Genomic DNA, 18957 nt, shown 5'->3' on the forward strand with positions numbered 1-18957 from the left:
TCAAGGGGAAACTGAGGCAGGTGTACATGTTCTGCACCAGCTTGCCATTGGAAAGTGCTCCAGGCAGTGCCACATAACCACACTTCACTTTAAAAAAATATTTATAGGGAATGGAAGGATGTTACTGCAATAATCATATCTGTGTCGTCCCCCCCCGCCTCCAAACCCCATTACCCTTTTGCCGTTGGCTTTTCTGTAGGCAGATAATTTTATTCATCACTTTTGTCCCAAGAAGGCCTACCAATGGAAGCTAATGCAGTCTCAAGTTGCATCAGAGTGAGTTTTCATGATTCACTTTCCATTTACCTGTAAGAGTATATTTCTCTGTTTCCTCCCCTTCAGCTTTCATAACCAAAACTACTTTTCCATATACATCAGCATGGTGTTCCGCTTCATCCTTTTATCACATGATGGCATCCAACAGTGTAGCTGACTCATTTTCTGCCAGTTTTCAACCCTATTAGGAATCTCTTTCTTACTTTAGGCCAATGGTTTTCAAGCTGTGATCCGTGGACCCCAGGAGGTCCATAGATTATGTCTAAGATTTCCGAAGGGGTCCATACATCCGTTTGAAATTTTTTAAGAGTCCACAAATGAAAAAGGGTTGAAAACCACTACTTTGGGCTATTTTCCATGACACAAATTATAGGGAACAATTTAACCCAGATTTTCTAACTCTTATAATTGTAGTGTCAGAGACAGAATAGCTTATGATCTAGTCAGGTTTCTAACTAAAAAAAAATTAAGCCTGGTGAGGACCCACGTTGCACACCTGCAAAGGAAGTCTACCACATGTGATACAGGAAGTGGCACTGGTGATTTCATAGGTCACACTCTTTCCTCAAATTCAGAACTAAACGAAATGGTCCCGTACTGTATCAGGACAACGTGCTGCTGAAGATGCCATCTTCCTGATGAGATCTAAAGCCAAGGCCATGACTTCTGATGGTCATTAAAGACCCTGTCCCCATGGCACCCCATTTAGGTGTGTGTGAGCACTTTTGTCTTGGTTACATTCAAACAAAATAAATTCCCCTTGTAATTTAAACTGAAGAAGCTATTCTTCACTTCCTGTGCTAAAGATCTGAAAGAAATGGATCATTAAAACATTCATATTTAAAAGTAGTTAAGGGGGAAAAATGACAGCATCTGAACTAATCTACAGAAAAATATAACATAGCTCATCCATGCTTGCTTTTACTAGACAATATTTCAAATCAGCACCTATTCTGCATTGTATACCAAAGTCCTTCATTTTTTTTTTAAATTACTTAAACAAATAGTATGTCAAGTTTAAACTGAATGCCTGTTCTAGAAACAAACCAGTACTACATTCATTTCATTCAAAATCACCTTCCCCAATTCCTGTCTGTTTAGACATCTATTTCATAAAACAAAATATATAATTAGTTTTTGCTCCAAATACACATGCACAGAGAACTGTAGTGAGAGAGCTTTTCCCACTACCTGAACAGTAGATTTTAAATATCAGAAGTTATAAAGTAGGCCAAATCAGTTTTGACGGAAGTCATGCATTATTTCGGACTTAAATATGTAAACATACTTTACCTGTATGAGGCTTTTCCCATCAAGATTAAGAGGCTCTTCTAGCCTTTTCTCTGAGACTTTTTTTTAGGTACTTATACTTCGTAATTTTCACACCCAGTGCTTTCAGACTAAAGTGTAATACTTGCACATATTCAAAAGAACAGATATACTTTATATTGGTCTCCTTATGACATTTAAAGATCTAGAGAGAAGTTCTTGCATAAGAAAAGAGGTCAAACTTGACTTTGTAGATGGCGACCCACTACCTCCCCTTTCACTGTCTACATGACTTCCCAGGCTAATTAAAAACAAAGGTTAAAAGAGAAGAAACTATATGAAACTACAATTAATGCAACCCCAAAAGCAGAATTCAGAAGTTTTTCTACAGCTTTTCAAGCACTGTTCTAGAGATTTTTATACTAAGGCTACCCAAATACCAAGGCAAAGACAAAAAACCAAGAGCACTGAACAACAGATTCAGAAGTTAATCATAGGTTATAACTTTTTTATTGGCTTAACTATATTTATGAAAGTCTCAATTTCTTAGCAGTAATCTTTTATGGCTGTGTAATAATTAGAATTTTCTCAGAAAATTAGTCTTTGATAATTACTTAGAAAATGTAAAGCTTTATATGCTAGGGGATTTTCTTTCTTCAGAGTTCTGGGTGCAATTGCAAGTACAGCAGTCTTTAGGGATCTCAAAATGCACAGTCAAAGAGACCATCAATTTATAGAGGTCATAAATCTCATCATTGGAAGCCTATGTGCACAGCCTCAACTATCCATCCTCCTCCAGCAATACTATGAACCTTTTCAATGAGGCCCCTAATGGCTGGCTACCACTTCCCCCCACTTAGTCATTAGCTATTTGTCACATAAGTACCCTTACCTATAGTTCACTCTCCATGGGACTGAAGAAATTAAAAACAGAATGTCAAGTCCAGGGTGGGGAGTCACTCCTCCCTTCCAAATTAGTGGGGAAAAAAAGCTTACTGTTGGAAGTCCTCCCAGAAAAGAAGTCCTGCTGCCATGCGGCAAGGACCCTTGCCTGAGTCCCCAGAGTGTCCTTTCCTGGTAATGCAGTTTTGAAACAATGGACACTTAAACAAAGCCTTTCCTCATCTCACTTCTGTGAGAGCTGCATGATGGGAACTGGGAAGGGGACTTGGGAAACATGAGGAGGGAAAGATTTTATAAAGGAGGGTTTGGAGACTCTTGAGGAGTGACACACTAGGTGTGCTGGTTGCAAAGGGAGATGAAAGCACAATAGGGAAGAAAGGAAAGGAGGTGAGGAAAAAGGGGATGAGGGTAAAAGGAAGAGAAACTATAGAAGAAAAATGGAAGAGAAGAATTACGCTGAGTAGCTGATGTAAGGTAGAAAAGGAATAAAGAAAGGAGAAAAGGAAAGAAAAAGTAAGTAAAGTCACAATCTTAAGATTATTAAATGTATTCATTTGTATACTTATATTTTGGTTTGAGTATAAACCTAAGAGTAATAAGGGGAGGGGAGATTTGGGAATTCAAGGATCAGGATTGGAGAAGCAGAAGGGAGTGAGTGTGATGGTGCAACTGAAAATGGGAGGAAGGAGAAAATGGACTTTGCAAAGTGGAGGGTCAGGCAAATAGGTTGGGGGACCTGCTTATAAATGGGACAGGGAAAATTGAGGCGCTTAGCAAATAGAGTGAGGGTCTCAGTTAATCAAATCCAAGTTCTCAACTTGACCCAAAACTTTATTTCAGGTACTATGATGTCACTGCTAGAAGAGGAAGCACCACAATGACATTTTATCAAACACATGACAATATTGCCACAACACGAGACATTACTATCACTGATGCAACACCATGATGTGAATAGAAGCATCAAGATGATGAATCATAGTACCAAATACTCATGGAGCCTCAGTTGAAAAACCAGAAGCTGTATTTAAATTGATCATCAAACTTCCCTCAAATAGGCAAAAAGCAAAAAAACTAAGAAAAAGTGAAGCAGTTCAAAACACAGTAGGAGGAATTAATTTCATTAATTTATGGAAGGAAAAGCAGCTTCAACAACCTCTATCCTAGAAGAATTCTCAAAGTGCTTACGCAGTTGAGTGTTCTCAAATAATACATGCATACACCACTTTGTGATCTATGTACTTTTAGAGACTGATGTGTTAGAATGTCTGTCTGTCTCAATACTGCAAATTAAGTAAAATGCAACAGAAAATGTGCAGTTCCATCTGTTTGGTTTAATTGTGTGAATGCATTATAAAATGTGCAATTTCTTCTGATACGGTTTAATTATGTGAATTTCAGTTAAATATTCTTTGTAATCTTCCAGTCACCAGGGATACTAAACCTCTTTTGTACAGCAAGCTCTCTTTGGGAAACTTACATTTATTAAGGAAGCTCTCCAAATTGGTTTGCCCATTCCAAATCATAGTTACACACATTTGGTCAGCATGGCTGAAATAATCCTCATTTGCTTACATTTGCTTTCGTTTCTTTCATGAATTCAGGCACAGACAGAAAATGGTGATATTTTCTTTAGTTAGTGGAGCAGAGAAGCAGTTTGTCAGAAATGAAGAAACCACATTTTTCCAGGATAATCCCTGTAAAATATCCACCAATACCCAGAAAGGCAACCAGAACTCTATAAGCAATTCACAACTGCCAGTAACCATCCATTTGTTTTAATAAGCTTCTTTAAAGAAGAAAAGATCACACTTTATATTAAGGTTCCATTTACAGAGTTTATAAGGGATAAAGTATTTATAAAATGTTTTAATAAATGCTTAATTGATTGTTATGGAGTCCAACAGATTCCTTATAACCTTCTGTAACAGTGAAGTGCATTAATGGCTATAAGCACATACTAATCTCTGCAGTGCACTTATTAAAAAAAAAAATCTATTTTTTAAACCTTTGTAAGCCATTTATAAATGGAACCTTAACATCAAGAGTGACCAAAGAAAGCTAATAAAGAATCTTTCATAGGTATTAATAAACTTTGCAATTCCCCCTGATCCTAAACAACATACATTATGCTTTCAGTATTCCAGATCATACTAGTGTAAAAGAAAACACTGTAGTACGGAGACTCAGTGTTGGCTTTTTTGTTTGTTTCAAGTTCAGAACTACATGCGTCACAGCTGCAAAGGAGCGATAAGCTTGGAAAGCAACACTCATATTTTGGCTAACAACTCTGGGTCTAGCTACAGGCACCACCACTAGGCTTCCTACAGACTAAACTGTCCATTGTACGGCCTTCTCCAACCTGACTATGCATGTAAAACACAAATCTGATCAACTAACCCTCCAAAAAGTGCTCCTTGTTTGCCAGGATGCTTCTCTGGCCGTCTAGCAGGACTCTCTTCAGATCTCACATCTTACATAATCAATAATGACCTTTCCATGATTCCACTAGAGTAAAGCTCCATTAAGAAGGCAGGCTCCATTCAAACAATGGTAGCTTTTTGCACAGAACAAAGTCTTCCCCCATCCTAATTAGTGCATCACTTCTATAATGTTCCCAACTATTTTTAAAGGACGTACAGCATGAGAAATTAAACCTCTCTCAGAATACTGAGCATTCAAACTCAGCTGGATGACAAGCAGCTACTTCAGAGTTGAAGACTGCTAGCATACAAAACAGCACCGCCACTAAAAGGGAGGCATATACAGTTCCAGTTTAGGGTCACTAGAGGAGAGAAAGGGATAGTGACAACCCTGCCAAAACTACTGATGATTTCAAGAAGGAAATGGACCACCAGCTGCCTGCCTATCCTGAATTTACTTTAGCCTCTGGATATGGGAGTAGTCTTCCAGAGTTTACCTCCCAGTTGCCCCAAGAAATGGACAACACAGGAACTCAAAGTGTGGCTGTTGTTCAACCAACGGTACATGCATGGTCAGCTCCAAACTGCTTTTTTTTAATATGAAGAATATTTTTAATTGTGATTTTTGTTGGGCACTTAAAAACAAAACTATTCCTACAATCCTTATAGGACTGTTGAAGGATAGAGAGCTTTATCACTTCCATCTACTTTTTCTCTTTCTTTTTTAGAAACTTTTACTCAGAGCAACGAGTTTTACCACTTCCCATGCAGAACCACAGACTATAAAAGGTGCCATAGGAAACACTAGAGAGGGAGGGTGATCTTCTGTCCGTACTGAAGTCAATGAGAGTTTTGCCACTGATTTCAAAAGGGAAAAGATTTCATCCAGAGTCACTGGTTACTATGAATAGATGTGTGTCACTGGTCATATCTTAACTCTATTTCACAGATTCCCCAGCAGTAGTGGCAGGATTTTGAAAGACTCAAGGAGTTACATGTTAGATTCAACTTCCAACTCACATATTATAATTTGCTCCAGGTAAGTAGCTAAAAGTAGTTATTGCCACCTGATGAATATTCAGCGGCCTGCGTGAAATTATAGTCTCAGTGCAGTGCCCCATGAGTTGACACCATATTACAAAGCCACTATCACAATTGAAATTAATTGCCCTTAGATAGCATGGTTGATGGACAGTATAGAAAATCCTGTAACAGACAGAACTGCCAACTTTCTTGGCAGTCTTAGCAGAGGCAGAACACAGAATGCACATGAACACTCTCTCATTTCTAAAATGATCACTCCAGAGCAGAGTTGTACACACTGATGAGCCGTGCAGAGCAGTTTTTTCTGCTGGTGCTTGTGATGTCCTTTTTCTGATTCAGACACTTAACATGTTGCTATATTTTTCCTACCAAATGAATGAGTTTTACTATGGAAGAAAGCTGACATCCCACACAATGCTCTCATAGCTCAACTTCACTCTCGCTTTATTCCTGATATATTTCTAAAACTACATCTTCCACTAACTTTCTTTTTTAAATACATAAAAAAAGGAATACGAGATTCTACTGTTGCAATGTATGACACTTAGCTATCAGTCGCTCACTATTAAAGATTCAGCTCTCTGAACTCAAATTATTTTCAGAACTGTTTTCTTTAATCTGTTTGGTCTTTAATCTGTGAAAAGAAAGACTACTACTCAACAACTCCTAATTTAATCTGACCCTCCTAATTTTGCTCAATCATCGTATTATTTTAGAGAAAGCACAAAAATGGCCAAATTCTGCCTTCTAATATCATGTGTATAGGCCTTCCACTTAAAGCAATGGAAGTTGCATGTGCAATGGAGGGCAATTAGCCTGAAGTGATTATTTTCTCCATAAATTATGTTCTCATTGTTTAAGCTATTTCCTTTCAATGAATAACCAATTATAGTTTTTAGTGACTTGTCTCATAATTCCATTTAGAAAATTTATTTTTAAATAAACTAGCCTCCAGAAAGATAAGCGTTAGCATTCTATGAAGCGGATGTTTAAATAATCTGACTAGTTGATATCTCTGCACTATTCATAGTGAAAGGATTTGTTAAACTCACAACGTGAGATGCCTTCTTCTGAAAGTAATTATGAGTCAAACAAGAAGCCAAGATGGTTAGTTTTGCAGAATGTACACTAAAAACTCTGTAAAAATATATAAAAAAGAAGTAAACTTGCTACAGGTGCACCAGTCTGAAAGAAGAACTGTTAAAGTATCTTGAGGTATAAAGCTTGGTTTACCTTGGCACTTCAAATCCCATAGCTTGTTTCTTTCCAGACACAGTCATTTTGGTAACTTTCGGCACAATTTTAGAATCGATTCTGGTTGACTGGGAATCTCTTGGTTTTCCTAGCAGCAGAAAAATTAAAGTGTGAACTTAAAATTGGAACGAACATTGATAGCATAATAGAAGATTTTACAAATTAAACTCCTAATGTAATCCATTTTCTGACAGCCCAGAAAGTGTGAATTTCACACTTAAAGTAAAATACAAACATTTTCATTGTGTATCTACAATGTAATTACTCATGGGATGACATAAACAAATGTATTTCCAGTGAAAGGCTCTATTGTTTCTCCACTGATTTAGATGCAGACAGTGTCATTCAAAAGTTACATAATTTATTTTATAGAGTTTTTGCAGAAGATCGAGGGTATCTTCCCACAGACAATGAGAATGAAAAAAAGTTCTGTACTTCATTCACTGGCTAGCAGAGTGGAGTTGATTTGTTCTTGTTGAATGTATGTATCTTAAATGAGAGAGTTTCAGGTCATATATTTTTACTACTATTTAAAACTAAACAAACCAAACCACGCATATAATACGGTTTTACTTTGAATTATGTGAACTGGTATTCCAGTGGTCTTGCAAAACCTAACAAATTTGCAATCAAATTCCTTTGAAGGCTGTGCAAAAGGGTCATTGACCTCTGAAAGAGAAGAATCTCACAATCCCAGCAACCTTCTTCTTAAGTCATGGCTCTGAGATGCAGTCATATTGTCCAATAAACCAGTAATTCTAATTTTCAACCAAATGAACAATTCTTTCTTGATGAATAAGTATTTAAATTGTTCTGCCTGACTACAGTAAGATGGGTTAAGAGTCGTTTGATCCTACCACTCAATGGTTAATTTTTATTGTATTTTAAGCACAACAGCTATATCTTCAAAACCACACAATCAAATTGCTATACAGGTTATATATAATTGTGGTCAAAGCTCTTAAAGTTATGTTTCAGGTGAGGAAACAGAATACCACAGACAGTTCTTTAATAGAGAGCAAGCCAAAAGAGCATGTGCATTTTTTTATCTTTTTTTATGATCCCACAACTGGTCACAATATTAAATATTTAATTAATGAGTTTATCTTCATCTCTCTTTGCTCAATTTTCCCCACCTTTAAAATGGGGATAATGATGCTCACTTTTATTTGTAAAGCATTTGGAGATCTATGGGTGAAATGTGCTTACAAGAGCTAAGTATATTAATACAAGGATTTTTTTATATGTGTAGATATATATACACACTGAGAAAAACTGCAAATTTTTAGATTTAAAAAACTTTATTCAAATATGAAAAATAATAATTGGTTTTGATCAAGCACACACATCCAGAGGAGTTGTAAATAAGGGATAAAATAAAATAAAACGCAAGAAAATAAAGGAGTGATAGACACAAAAAACTCAGTTACTTATGACATATGCATGAGATGCTATTAAGTTTATGGATCATACACAAATACGATGCAGCTAGTAATGCATAAATTACACAACTGTCTAAAATAAATGGTGGAGATTGAAAACTTCTCATGTTGCATGGCTCACAGACCACTGGTTGAAAACAAAGTATTTGTTTGGTTTTAAAGCACTTACACAGGTCAACTAAAGACTATCTAAACTGAGAGCTATTCAACCTGAAAAATTACATCATTTTGCTTTTTCTCTTCCCACTGACATCTCTCTAGCAGCCATATCTCAAAATGCTTATTTAATTTAATTTTATTACTTCTTGACCCCATTAATGCCTTAAAAACTAAAACTTAAATCCTAAAAAAAATCTGATTCTAGAATCTGTAATTATATTTCTTTTTGTAGCTCACAGAAAACTAGTATCCAGCCCCCCCAGAGAAAAATTTTAACATAAGAATGGCCATAGTGGATCAGATCAATGGTTCATCTAGACCAGTATCCTGTCTTCCGCCAGTGGCCAGTGCCAGATACTTCAGAGGAATGCACAGAACAGGGCAATTTATTGAGTGATCCATCACCTGTCAGCCAGTCCCAGCTTCTGGCAGTCAGAGGTTTAGGGACACCCAGAGCATGGGGTTGTGTCCCTGATCATCTTGGCCATTATCTTTGAAAACTCATGGCGATCGGGGGAAGTCCCGGACGACTGGAAAAAGGCTAATGTAGTGCCCATCTTTAAAAAAGGGAAGAAGGAGGATCCTGGGAACTACAGGCCAGTCAGCCTCACCTCAGTCCCTGGAAAAATCATGGAGCAGGTCCTCAAGGAATCAATTCTGAAGCTCTTAGAGGAGAGGAAAGTGATCAGGAACAGTCAGCATGGATTCACCAAGGGCAAGTCATGCCTGACTAATCTAATTGCCTTCTATGACAAGATAACTGGTCCTGTGGATGAAGGGAAAACAGTGGACGTGTTGTTCCTTGACTTTAGCAAAGCTTTTGACATGGTCTCCCACAGTATTCTTGCCAGCAAGTTAAAGAAGTATGGATGAATGGACTATAAGGTGGACAGAAAGCTGGCTAGATTGTTGGGCTCAACAGGTAGTGATCAATGGCTCCATGTCTAGTTGGCAGCTGGTATCAAGTGGAGTGCCCCAGGGGTCGGTCCTGGGGCCGGTTTTGTTCAATATCTTCATAAATGATCTGGAGGATGGCGTGGATTGCACCCTCAGCAAGTCTGCAGATGACACTAAACTGGGAGGAGAGGTAGATACGCTGGAAGGTAGGGATAGGATACAGAGGGACCTAGACAAATTGGAGGATTGGGCCAAAAGAAATCTGATGAGATTCAACAAGGACAAGTGCAGAGTCCTGCACTTAGGACGGAAGAATGCCATGCACCGTTACAGACTAGGGACTGAATGGCTAGGCAGCAGTTCTGCAGAAAAGGATCTAAGGGTTACAGTGGACGAGAAGCTGGGTATGAGTCAACAGTGTGCCCTTGTTGCCAAGAAGGTCAATGGCATTTTGGGATGTATAAGTAGGGGCATTGCCAGCAGATCGAGGGATGTGATCGTTCCCCTCTATTCGACACTAGTGAGGCCTCATCTGGAGTACTGTGCCCAGGTTTGGGCCCCACACTACAAGAAGGATGTGGAAAAATGGGAAAGAGTCCAGCGGAGGGCAACAAAAATGATTAGGGGACTGGAACACATGACTTATGAGGAGAGGCTGAGGGAACTGGGGATGTTTAGTCTAGGGAAGAGAAGAATGAGGGGGGATTTGATAGCTGCTTTCAACTACCTGAAAGGGTGTTCCAAAGAGGATGGCTCTAGACTGTTCTCAGTGGTAGCAGATGACAGAACGAGGAGTAATGGTCTCAAGTTGCAGTGGGGGAGATTTAGGTTGGATATTAGGAAAAACTTTTTCACTAGGAGGGTGGTGAAACACTGGAATGCGTTACCTGGGGAGGTGGTGGAATCTCCTTCCTTAGAAGTTTTTAAGGTCAGGCTTGACAAAGCCTCGGCTGGGATGATTTAATTGGGGATCAGCCCTGCTTTGAGTAGGGGGTTGGACTAGATGACCTCCTGAGGTCCCTTCCAACCCTGATATTCTATGATTCTAATGGCCATTGATCGACCTATGGTATGAACTTACCTAATTCTTTTTTTGAACCCAGTTATACTTTGGGCCTTCACAACATCCCCTGGCAACAAGTTCCACAGATTGACTGTGCATTGTATGAAGGAAGTATTTCCTTATGTTTGCTTTAAAACTGTTGAGTTATTAACTTCATTGGGTGATTCCTGGTTCTTGTGTTCACTGAAGAAATAAATAACACTTCCTTATTCACTTTCTCCACAACATTCATGATTTTATAGATCTCTATCATATCCCCCTTGTTGTCTCTTTTCTAAGATGAACCGTTCCAGTCTTTTTAATCTCTCCTCTTGTGGAAGTGGTTACAAACCCCTAACCATTTCTGTTGCCCTTTCTGTACTTTTTCCAGTTCTAGCATACCTTTTTTCAGATGGGGTGACCAGAATTGCACACAGTACTGAAGTTGTGGAAGTACCATGGATTTATATACTGGCATTCTGTGTTCCCCTTATGATCTATCTACCCCTTTACTAATGGTTCCTAACATTCTATTAGCTTTTTTTGACTCCTTTACACATTGAGCTGATCTTTTCAGAGAACTGTCCACAATGACTCCAAGATCTTTTTCTTGAGTGCTAACAGCTCATTTAGATTACATTTTGTATGTATAGATGGAATTATGTAAATTACTGTACATTTATCAACACTGAATTTCATCTGTCATTTTGTTCCCCAGCCACCAGTTTTGTGAGATCCCCCTGTAATTCTCTGCAGTCCACTTTGGACTTAACTATACTGAGTCATTTTTATTGTCTGCAAACTTTGCCACCTCACTGTTTACCCGTTTCCAGATCATTTATAAAAAAATTTTTAACTACACCAGTCCCAGCACAAATCCTCAAGGGACTCCGTTATTTACCTCTCTCCACTGTGAAAAATGACCTTTTATTTCTACCCTTTGTTTTCTTTCTTTTAACCAGTTACTGATCCATGAGAGGATCTTCTCTCTTTTCCCATGACAGGCTTACTTTGCTTAAGAGCCTTTGGTGAGGAACCTTGTCAAAGGCTTTCTGAAAGTCCAAGTACAGTATATCCACTGGATCACCCTTGTCCACGTTTGTTGACTCCCTCAAAGAATTCTAATAGATTGGTGAGACATGATTTCCTTTGACTCTTCCCCATCATATCATGTTCATCTGTGTCTCTGTTTGCAATTATAGTAAAGAACAGAATTATCAGTTTCCCTGGTACTGACATTAGGCTTACTGGGCTGCAATTGCCAGTATCACCGATGGAGCCATTTTATAAAAATAGGTGTTACATTAGCTATCCTCCAGTCATCTGGTACAGAGGCTGATTAAACAATAGATTATATACCAGAGTTAGTAGTACTGCAATTTCAAATCTCAGGTCCTTCAGAACTCTTGGGTGAATACCATCTGGTCCTGGTGACTTCTTACTGTTTAATTTACCAGTTTGTTCCAAAACCTCCTTTACTGATCTGTCACTTAGGCTATGTCTACACTACCATGGTAAGTCAACCTACGCAATGCAACTTCAGCTACGTGAATAATGTAGCTGGAGTCGACCTTAGGTCAAGTTACCGCAGGGTCTACACCACAAGGGGTCAACAGGAGAAACTCTCCCGTCGACTTACCTTACTCTTCTCATCGGGGGTAGAATACAGGGGTCAAATACAGGGGTTGACTGAAGAACGATCTGCTGTTAATTTGGCGTGTCTTCACTAGACCCGTTAAATCAACCGCCGGTTGATCGATCTCAGAGCCTCAATCCTGGCTGTAGTGTAGATGTGGTCTTAGAAAGCATAGCTCAGATCTGGGAATCTCCCTCATGTCCTCTGCAGTGAAGACCATTTTAAAGAATTCTTTTAGTATCTCCACAACAGCCTTGTCTTTCTTGAGTGCTCCTTTAGCATATGAATCACCCAGAGGCCTCACTGATTGTTTTGCAGGCTTTCTGCTTCGGATGAACTTTTTAAAAAATTGCTATTACTTTGTGTGTCTTTTACTAGGTACTCTTCAAATTCTTTTTTGGCCAGCCTAATTATACTTTTATTCTTGACTTGCCAGAGTTTATGTTCCATTCTATTTTCCTCAGTAGGACCTGACTTCCAATTTTTTAAAGATGTCTTTTTGTCTCTAAGCACGGAATTTCTATCCATAGAGATTCTATGGTACAGTTTGATTTATTTAAGATTTTACTATATTTGACTCTATGCTTTCTTTCACTTATAGTGCCACTCCCCACCAGTGCGACCTACTCTGTCATTCCTATATATTTTATACTCTGGTATTACCGTATTCCATTGATTATCATTGTTCACCCAAGTTCTGTGATGCCTATTACATCAATATCCTCATTTACTACAAAGCTCTCAAGATCACCAATCTTACTTAGCGTTGTAGCATTTGTATACAAGCACTCCTAAAATTTGTCACAATTTAGCTATCTACCATTATGTGATGTAAATTAATGGAACTCTTTTTTGTTTAACTGTTTCTTTTCCATTTCTACCTGTACTTTATAAACTTCCATCATCTCTCTTTACTAGGATATAGAGTATCTCCTTTAATAAATCCTCCCCTAAGGGATATGTCTGTCAAAACTGTGGGCACTTATGCACCTCTCAGCTTTCCCCCAGCTCTTAGTTTAAATACTATTCTATTACCTTCTAAAATTTACATGACAACAATCTGGTTCCGTTTTGGTTTAGGTGGAGCCTATCTTTCCTGTATAAGCTCCTCATTTCCCAAAAGGTTCCACAGTTCCTAATAAACCTAAATCCCTCCTCTCTACACCATTCTCATATCCATGCATCAAGATCCTCCAGTTCTGCCTGTCTAACTGGCCCTACACGTGGAACTGCAAACATTTCAGAGAATTCTACCATGGAGGTCCTGGACTTTACTCTCTTACCTAGCAGCCTATATTTAGCCTCCAGGACCTCTCTCCTACATTTCCCTATGTCATTGGTATCTACATGTACCATGACCACCTCCCCAGCACTGCATATAAGTCAATCTAGATGTCTTGAGAGGTCTACTACCTTCGTACCCCGAATGCAATTCACTATGCTGTTCTCCTAGTAATCACAAACCCAGCTATATTTCTAATAACTGAATATCCCATTACTAATACCTGTCTCTTCCCTACAACAGTGGTTCCTTCCGCTGGAGAAATATCCTCAGTGTGAGAGGATACCATGACATCCTCTGCAAGGAAGGTTCTAACTATGGGATCATTTCCCTCTGTGCCAGTTTAATGTTCTCTTTCTCAGAGACTTTCAGCCTCCTCAACAGCACAGATACTGTCAGGATGAGGGTGGGACCACTATACCGTGTCCTTGAAAGTCTTGTCTGCATACCTTGGTCTCCCCAGTTCAGCCACACTGGTCTCAGGAGCCCATACTTGGTCTCTGAGGGCCATGAGCTGATTGCACCAGTTGGAACACTCTGAGTTAGTATACAGAAACAGCTCTGATTTCTAAATCTAGCTGTTTGACACAGTGAATGATAAAAACTGAAATGGGTGGGAGGACAGGAGAAAGAAACTGAAATGCCGGTGGAGAAATCAAGATAATGAACAGTAATATGTAATTTTTGGATCTCTCTCGCAACCTAGTAGGGATAAGGACACAGGCTACATATCGTCTGAAATCTGAAAGTCCTGTGTTTGGAATGGTATACAGTAATTATTTCTAAACCTGAAGATTGATGAGATTTAATATTAAAAGTTTCACTGGTCTCTACATCAAGTAGCATGTTTTTGACAACGATCCAAGGGCTAAATACCTCAAGTCCCCATGTAATTTTAATTCCCTGAATGTATTTGTCATCTGTTTCTGAGAAAGCAAACCAAATATCTTCAAACGCATTAAACAATTTAATTTCTCACTTGTCTGATAAAATTTTTCAAAACCTGAGCATTAAGATTACAATGTCTTTTTGACATTTCAAATTGTGTATTTCCACTTTGGTAGTAATGTTTAAGCACTCAAAATTGCATGCAGTAAAAACTACATTTTATATTGTAGAACAGACATCAAGTTATTCAATTAAGCTAATATGATTCCTTAGGAAGATTCTGTATATAACCAAGAAATCAGGATTGAAAGAGAGAGTTAAACCAAAGCCTAAAGCATTCATGTTGTACAATATTAGGCAGTAAGTTGGATCTAAATCTAGAAAATTGTAAGAGCTGGACAAAGAAGTGGGAACAAAATGTGAACGTCATGAAGAATTAGATGGGGAAAGTTGTCTGTTGATTATCTCCCAAACTGTAAAAATAATGCAATCATGTCAGCATTTACATTAAAAATAAACTTTTTAACATTGCAATACCACTTCAGTACAGGAAGCAGGTTCGGAGCAAACAACGAACACACAAATGGAACTGCAAGAAGATACCACTGTAGCACACAAATAGATATAACTTCAAACCAAGGTTACTTTATTATTTATACTGACCAGGGGCACATCTGAAGCACTCTATGCACTTTAGTTGTTTATAAAAACACAATATAATAAATGGAGCAATACTGGACTGTGAGCACTTCGGGTAAGGACTGTGCCTTCTTCTCTTTTTGGAAAATACCTCACACACTGTGGACGTCAATGAAAATATATACATAAAATGTTAGCAAGAAAGTCTCTCAACTCAATACAAACAAAACTCTCTCTTCTCCTTTCTGTTCCTGTTCCCTATCAATCCACTCCCCCCAAAGGAAGGCAAGGAGAATGAATTGTCCTTGTATAGTGCCCTAAGAACAATAAGACCTTGTCTACACTAGGAAGTTTCGGCGCAGTAAAGCAGCTTTCTGCATTGTAACTCCCGAGGTGTACACACTGCCAAGGCACTTAGTGAGCAGAAACTGCACAGCTGCAGGGCTATAAAACCACCACCCCAAAGAGCGGCGTTACAGCTTTCTGCACCGGGGGTACAGTGCAGCAGTGCCAGTGTAGACACCCTGGTCGATTACAGCGCTGCAACTGGCATCCAGGAGATGTCCCACAATGCCTGTTTTTGCCTCTCTGGTTATCAGTTTGAACTCTACTGCCCTGCCCTCAGGTGACCGTGAGCCCCACCCCTTAAATTCCTTGGGAATTTTGAAAGTCCCCTTCCTGTTTGCTTGGTGATGCGTGCAGTGGTCTCAGTGCATCTTTCAAGGTGACCATGCCTATTCCACACACCAGACAATCCCACTTCGAGCAATGCCAAGCTGTAGAACCTCATCAGCATTTGGGGAGAGGAGGCTGTCCAGTCCCAGCTGTGCTCCAGCCATAGGAATTATGATACATACTGACAAATTTCATGATGCATGACAGAAAGGGGCCATGACCAGGACACACTGCAGTGCAGGGTCAAAGTGAAGGAGCTGCTGGTTCTATAAAGAGCTGGATGCGATACTTGGTGGAGACGCCACCTCCATTGCGAAGGTCACTGTAGATACTTTGGTGGTTCATGTGCCAGTCGAGAGTGAATTGAGCCAGGAGGAGGAAATCTTGGACAAGGATGTGGAGGGAGAGGGGGACACAGAGGCAGAGGATGACTCGGAGGCTACAGATGCATGCAGCCAGGAGCTCTTCTCTATCCCGGAGGATGCTAGCCAGTCACAGCAGTCAGATTTCATGAAGCACAAACAGGAGAGGAGGCCCCTGGTAAGTGGCTTTGATTTTGGGAATCGCTGAAGCGAATTTTGGGGGGCAGGAGGGTTGTAGAAAGAAGGCTTGTGTTTGTGTGATGCGTGTACCACCACATGCCAAGTCTTTGTGTGGCAGAACAGGGTGTTGATTGACTCCCTCACTTCACAGGAATATGCCTCAGAGATCTACAGGAAACTCTCATGAAGATACTGGGAAATCCACAGCCACAGGTTCTTTGGCAGAGCTGCTTTGTTTCTTGCCCCATTAAGGGTAACTTTCCCGCAGCACTCTGCCATCACTGGGTTGGGGGGGACGGGACCATTGCTGCACACAGGCGAGCCGCATAAGGGCCAGGGCAGAAGCCGCAGTCTTGCAGAAGTCCCACCCTTGAATCCGTGCTCACCCTCACCAGCAAGATATCTTCCATAATGAACACAGCCTGTGGAAAATGTGGGGATAGTAATGATTATAAGGCCCCCCACCTACAGTGCTGGCTCTCCCCAAGAGCCACGTGCCCCGTATGGTCCTGGAACACTGATTTCCCCTGCCCCTGCGGTTACTCACCATTCTGGGGGTCTTGTGGGTCATGTGTGCTTGCCTGGGGTCAGCCAGTTAGTGACAGGTATGTGAATAGTGGCTGAGTTTTAAATCACTGAATCAGTGGTCTGTGTGTTGCAAACAATACTGCTTCTCTAAAATGTTGCATTTTGGCTTCACAGATATGACCTTGGCAGCCCAGTCTCCCTCTTCATTATCGCCAACTGAACGGCTGCGCAGAATTAGAAAGCGGCCACAAAGAACTAAGGAGGACTTTCTGCATGAGGTCATGATGCACTCCGCGGCCAAAAAACAAGAATTGAAGGAGTGGTAGGACAGCGAAAAGAGGGACCGAAAGGAAAACGCAGCAGGCCAGAATGAAGCTACAGAGCGGTTCTTAAACATTACGGAGCACCAAGCAGACACATTCCAGGCACCACTGGCACTGCAAAACAAGCAGCTCCACGCCCGCCCTCCCCTGCAGCCATTGTCGCAAAACTTTTTCCCATGAACCCCCCAGACCCTGCCAACACACTCTTATCAACCTCCTGGCGCCAGTCTGTACCCACTGTATTCCACTCCTCCTCCATCACAGCCAGCACTGAGGATTCCCAGTACCACTGCACTCAATACCCATCCCTCTGCAATTTAGCACTGCTAAAGTGCAGTACCCACTGCACTGTACTCCAAAGGAGAAGGTTGGATATATATGATGAGACACCTGGCCATATACAAATCTTTAACCATTCCAGGACCCCACCACCTTCTGGGACCTTCCCTTCTCCCATCCCCTTCAGTGCAGATGTGTTTTTTTGTTTGTCTCTCTCCTCCGGTTGTTGTTTTTTAATAAAAGAATTGTGTTGGTTTGAAAGCAATCTTTATTCTATTAATTGAAAGCAGACGGAGCCCTGCAAAGCAACAGGCAATTTTCTTAAACCTTCATAGTGCATTGTCTGTGCCATTCACAATCACCTCCCAGCATTACAAGCACTGCACTCCCGAGCATAGCAGCAAATATTAGTGGCTTTCAGCTTCAAATTGTTGCCTCAAGGCATCTCTGATCCTTATGGCCCCGTGCTGCGCCCCTCTAATAGCCCTGGTCTCTGGCTCTTCAAATTCAGACTCCAGGCGCTGAGCCTCAGTGGTCCAGCCCTGAGTGAAGTTTCACCCTTCCCTTCACAAATATTATGGAGCATACAGCACACAGCTATAAGCACGGGAATATTGTCCAACCTCTCATATAGGCAGTGCCAGCAGGCCTTTAAATGGCCAAACGCACAGTGCTGCTTGCTGCTGTCAAGGTGCCCCATGTATGGCTTCATAAGGCACAGCATTAAGGGGTAGGCGGGGTCTCCCAGGATCACAATGGGCATTTCGACATCCCCTACGGTGATCTTCTGGTCCGGGAAGGAAATCCCTGCTTGCAGCTTCCTGTGTTCCAAAAGATGCGTGCGTCATGCACCTTTCCGGACCAGCTTGCATTAATGTCCCTGAAACGCCCATGATGATCCACAAGCACCTGGACAACCACAGAGAAATACCCCTTCCGATTAATGTACTCGGTGGCTTAGTGGTCTGGTGCCAGAATTGGAATGTGCACGCCATCTATCGTCCCTCCGCAGTTAGGGATGCCCATTTGTGCAAAGCCATCCACAATGTCACGCACGTTGCCCAGAGTCATGGTCTTTCAGAGCAGGATGCGATTAATGGCCCTGCACACTTCCATCAACACGAGTCCAGTGGTCGACCTTCCCACTCCAGACTGGTTAGCGACCAGTTTATAAACTATCATTTAAATCAGCTTCTGTACCAAATGACTGGAGGATAGCTAATGTGACACCAATTTTTAAAAAGGGCATCAGAAGTGATCCCAGCAATTACAGGCTGGTAAGCCTGACTTCAGTACCAGGCAAACCGGTTGAAACTACAGTAAAGAACAAAATGGTCAGACACATAGATGAACATAATTTGTTGGGAAAGAGTCAACATGTTTTTTGTAAAGGGAAATTATGCCTCATCAATCTACTAGAATTCTTTGAGGGGGTCAACAAGCATGTGGACAAGGG

The 18957-nt window shown here is 40.6% G+C and overlaps 1 protein-coding gene across 6 annotated transcripts in view; it reads right to left on the bottom strand.

Moving 5' to 3' along the window:
* The window catches only part of HBS1L (HBS1 like translational GTPase), a 134622-nt gene that overhangs the window by 35484 nt on the left and 80181 nt on the right, over positions 1–18957 (bottom strand). For 5 of the 6 annotated variants that reach the window (XM_073337368.1, XM_073337370.2, XM_073337366.2 and 2 more), the window contains one exon: positions 7149–7257. In XM_073337368.1, coding sequence (XP_073193469.1) covers positions 7149–7257 — 109 coding nt within the window. Of the gene's footprint in view, positions 1–7148; positions 7258–11719; positions 11866–18957 lie in introns of those variants that run through there. The other variant, XM_073337369.2, reaches the window with a different exon arrangement.

The sequence above is a fragment of the Lepidochelys kempii genome, chromosome 3 (assembly GCF_965140285.1).
Source record: "Lepidochelys kempii isolate rLepKem1 chromosome 3, rLepKem1.hap1, whole genome shotgun sequence".
Lineage (NCBI taxonomy): Eukaryota > Metazoa > Chordata > Testudines > Cheloniidae > Lepidochelys > Lepidochelys kempii.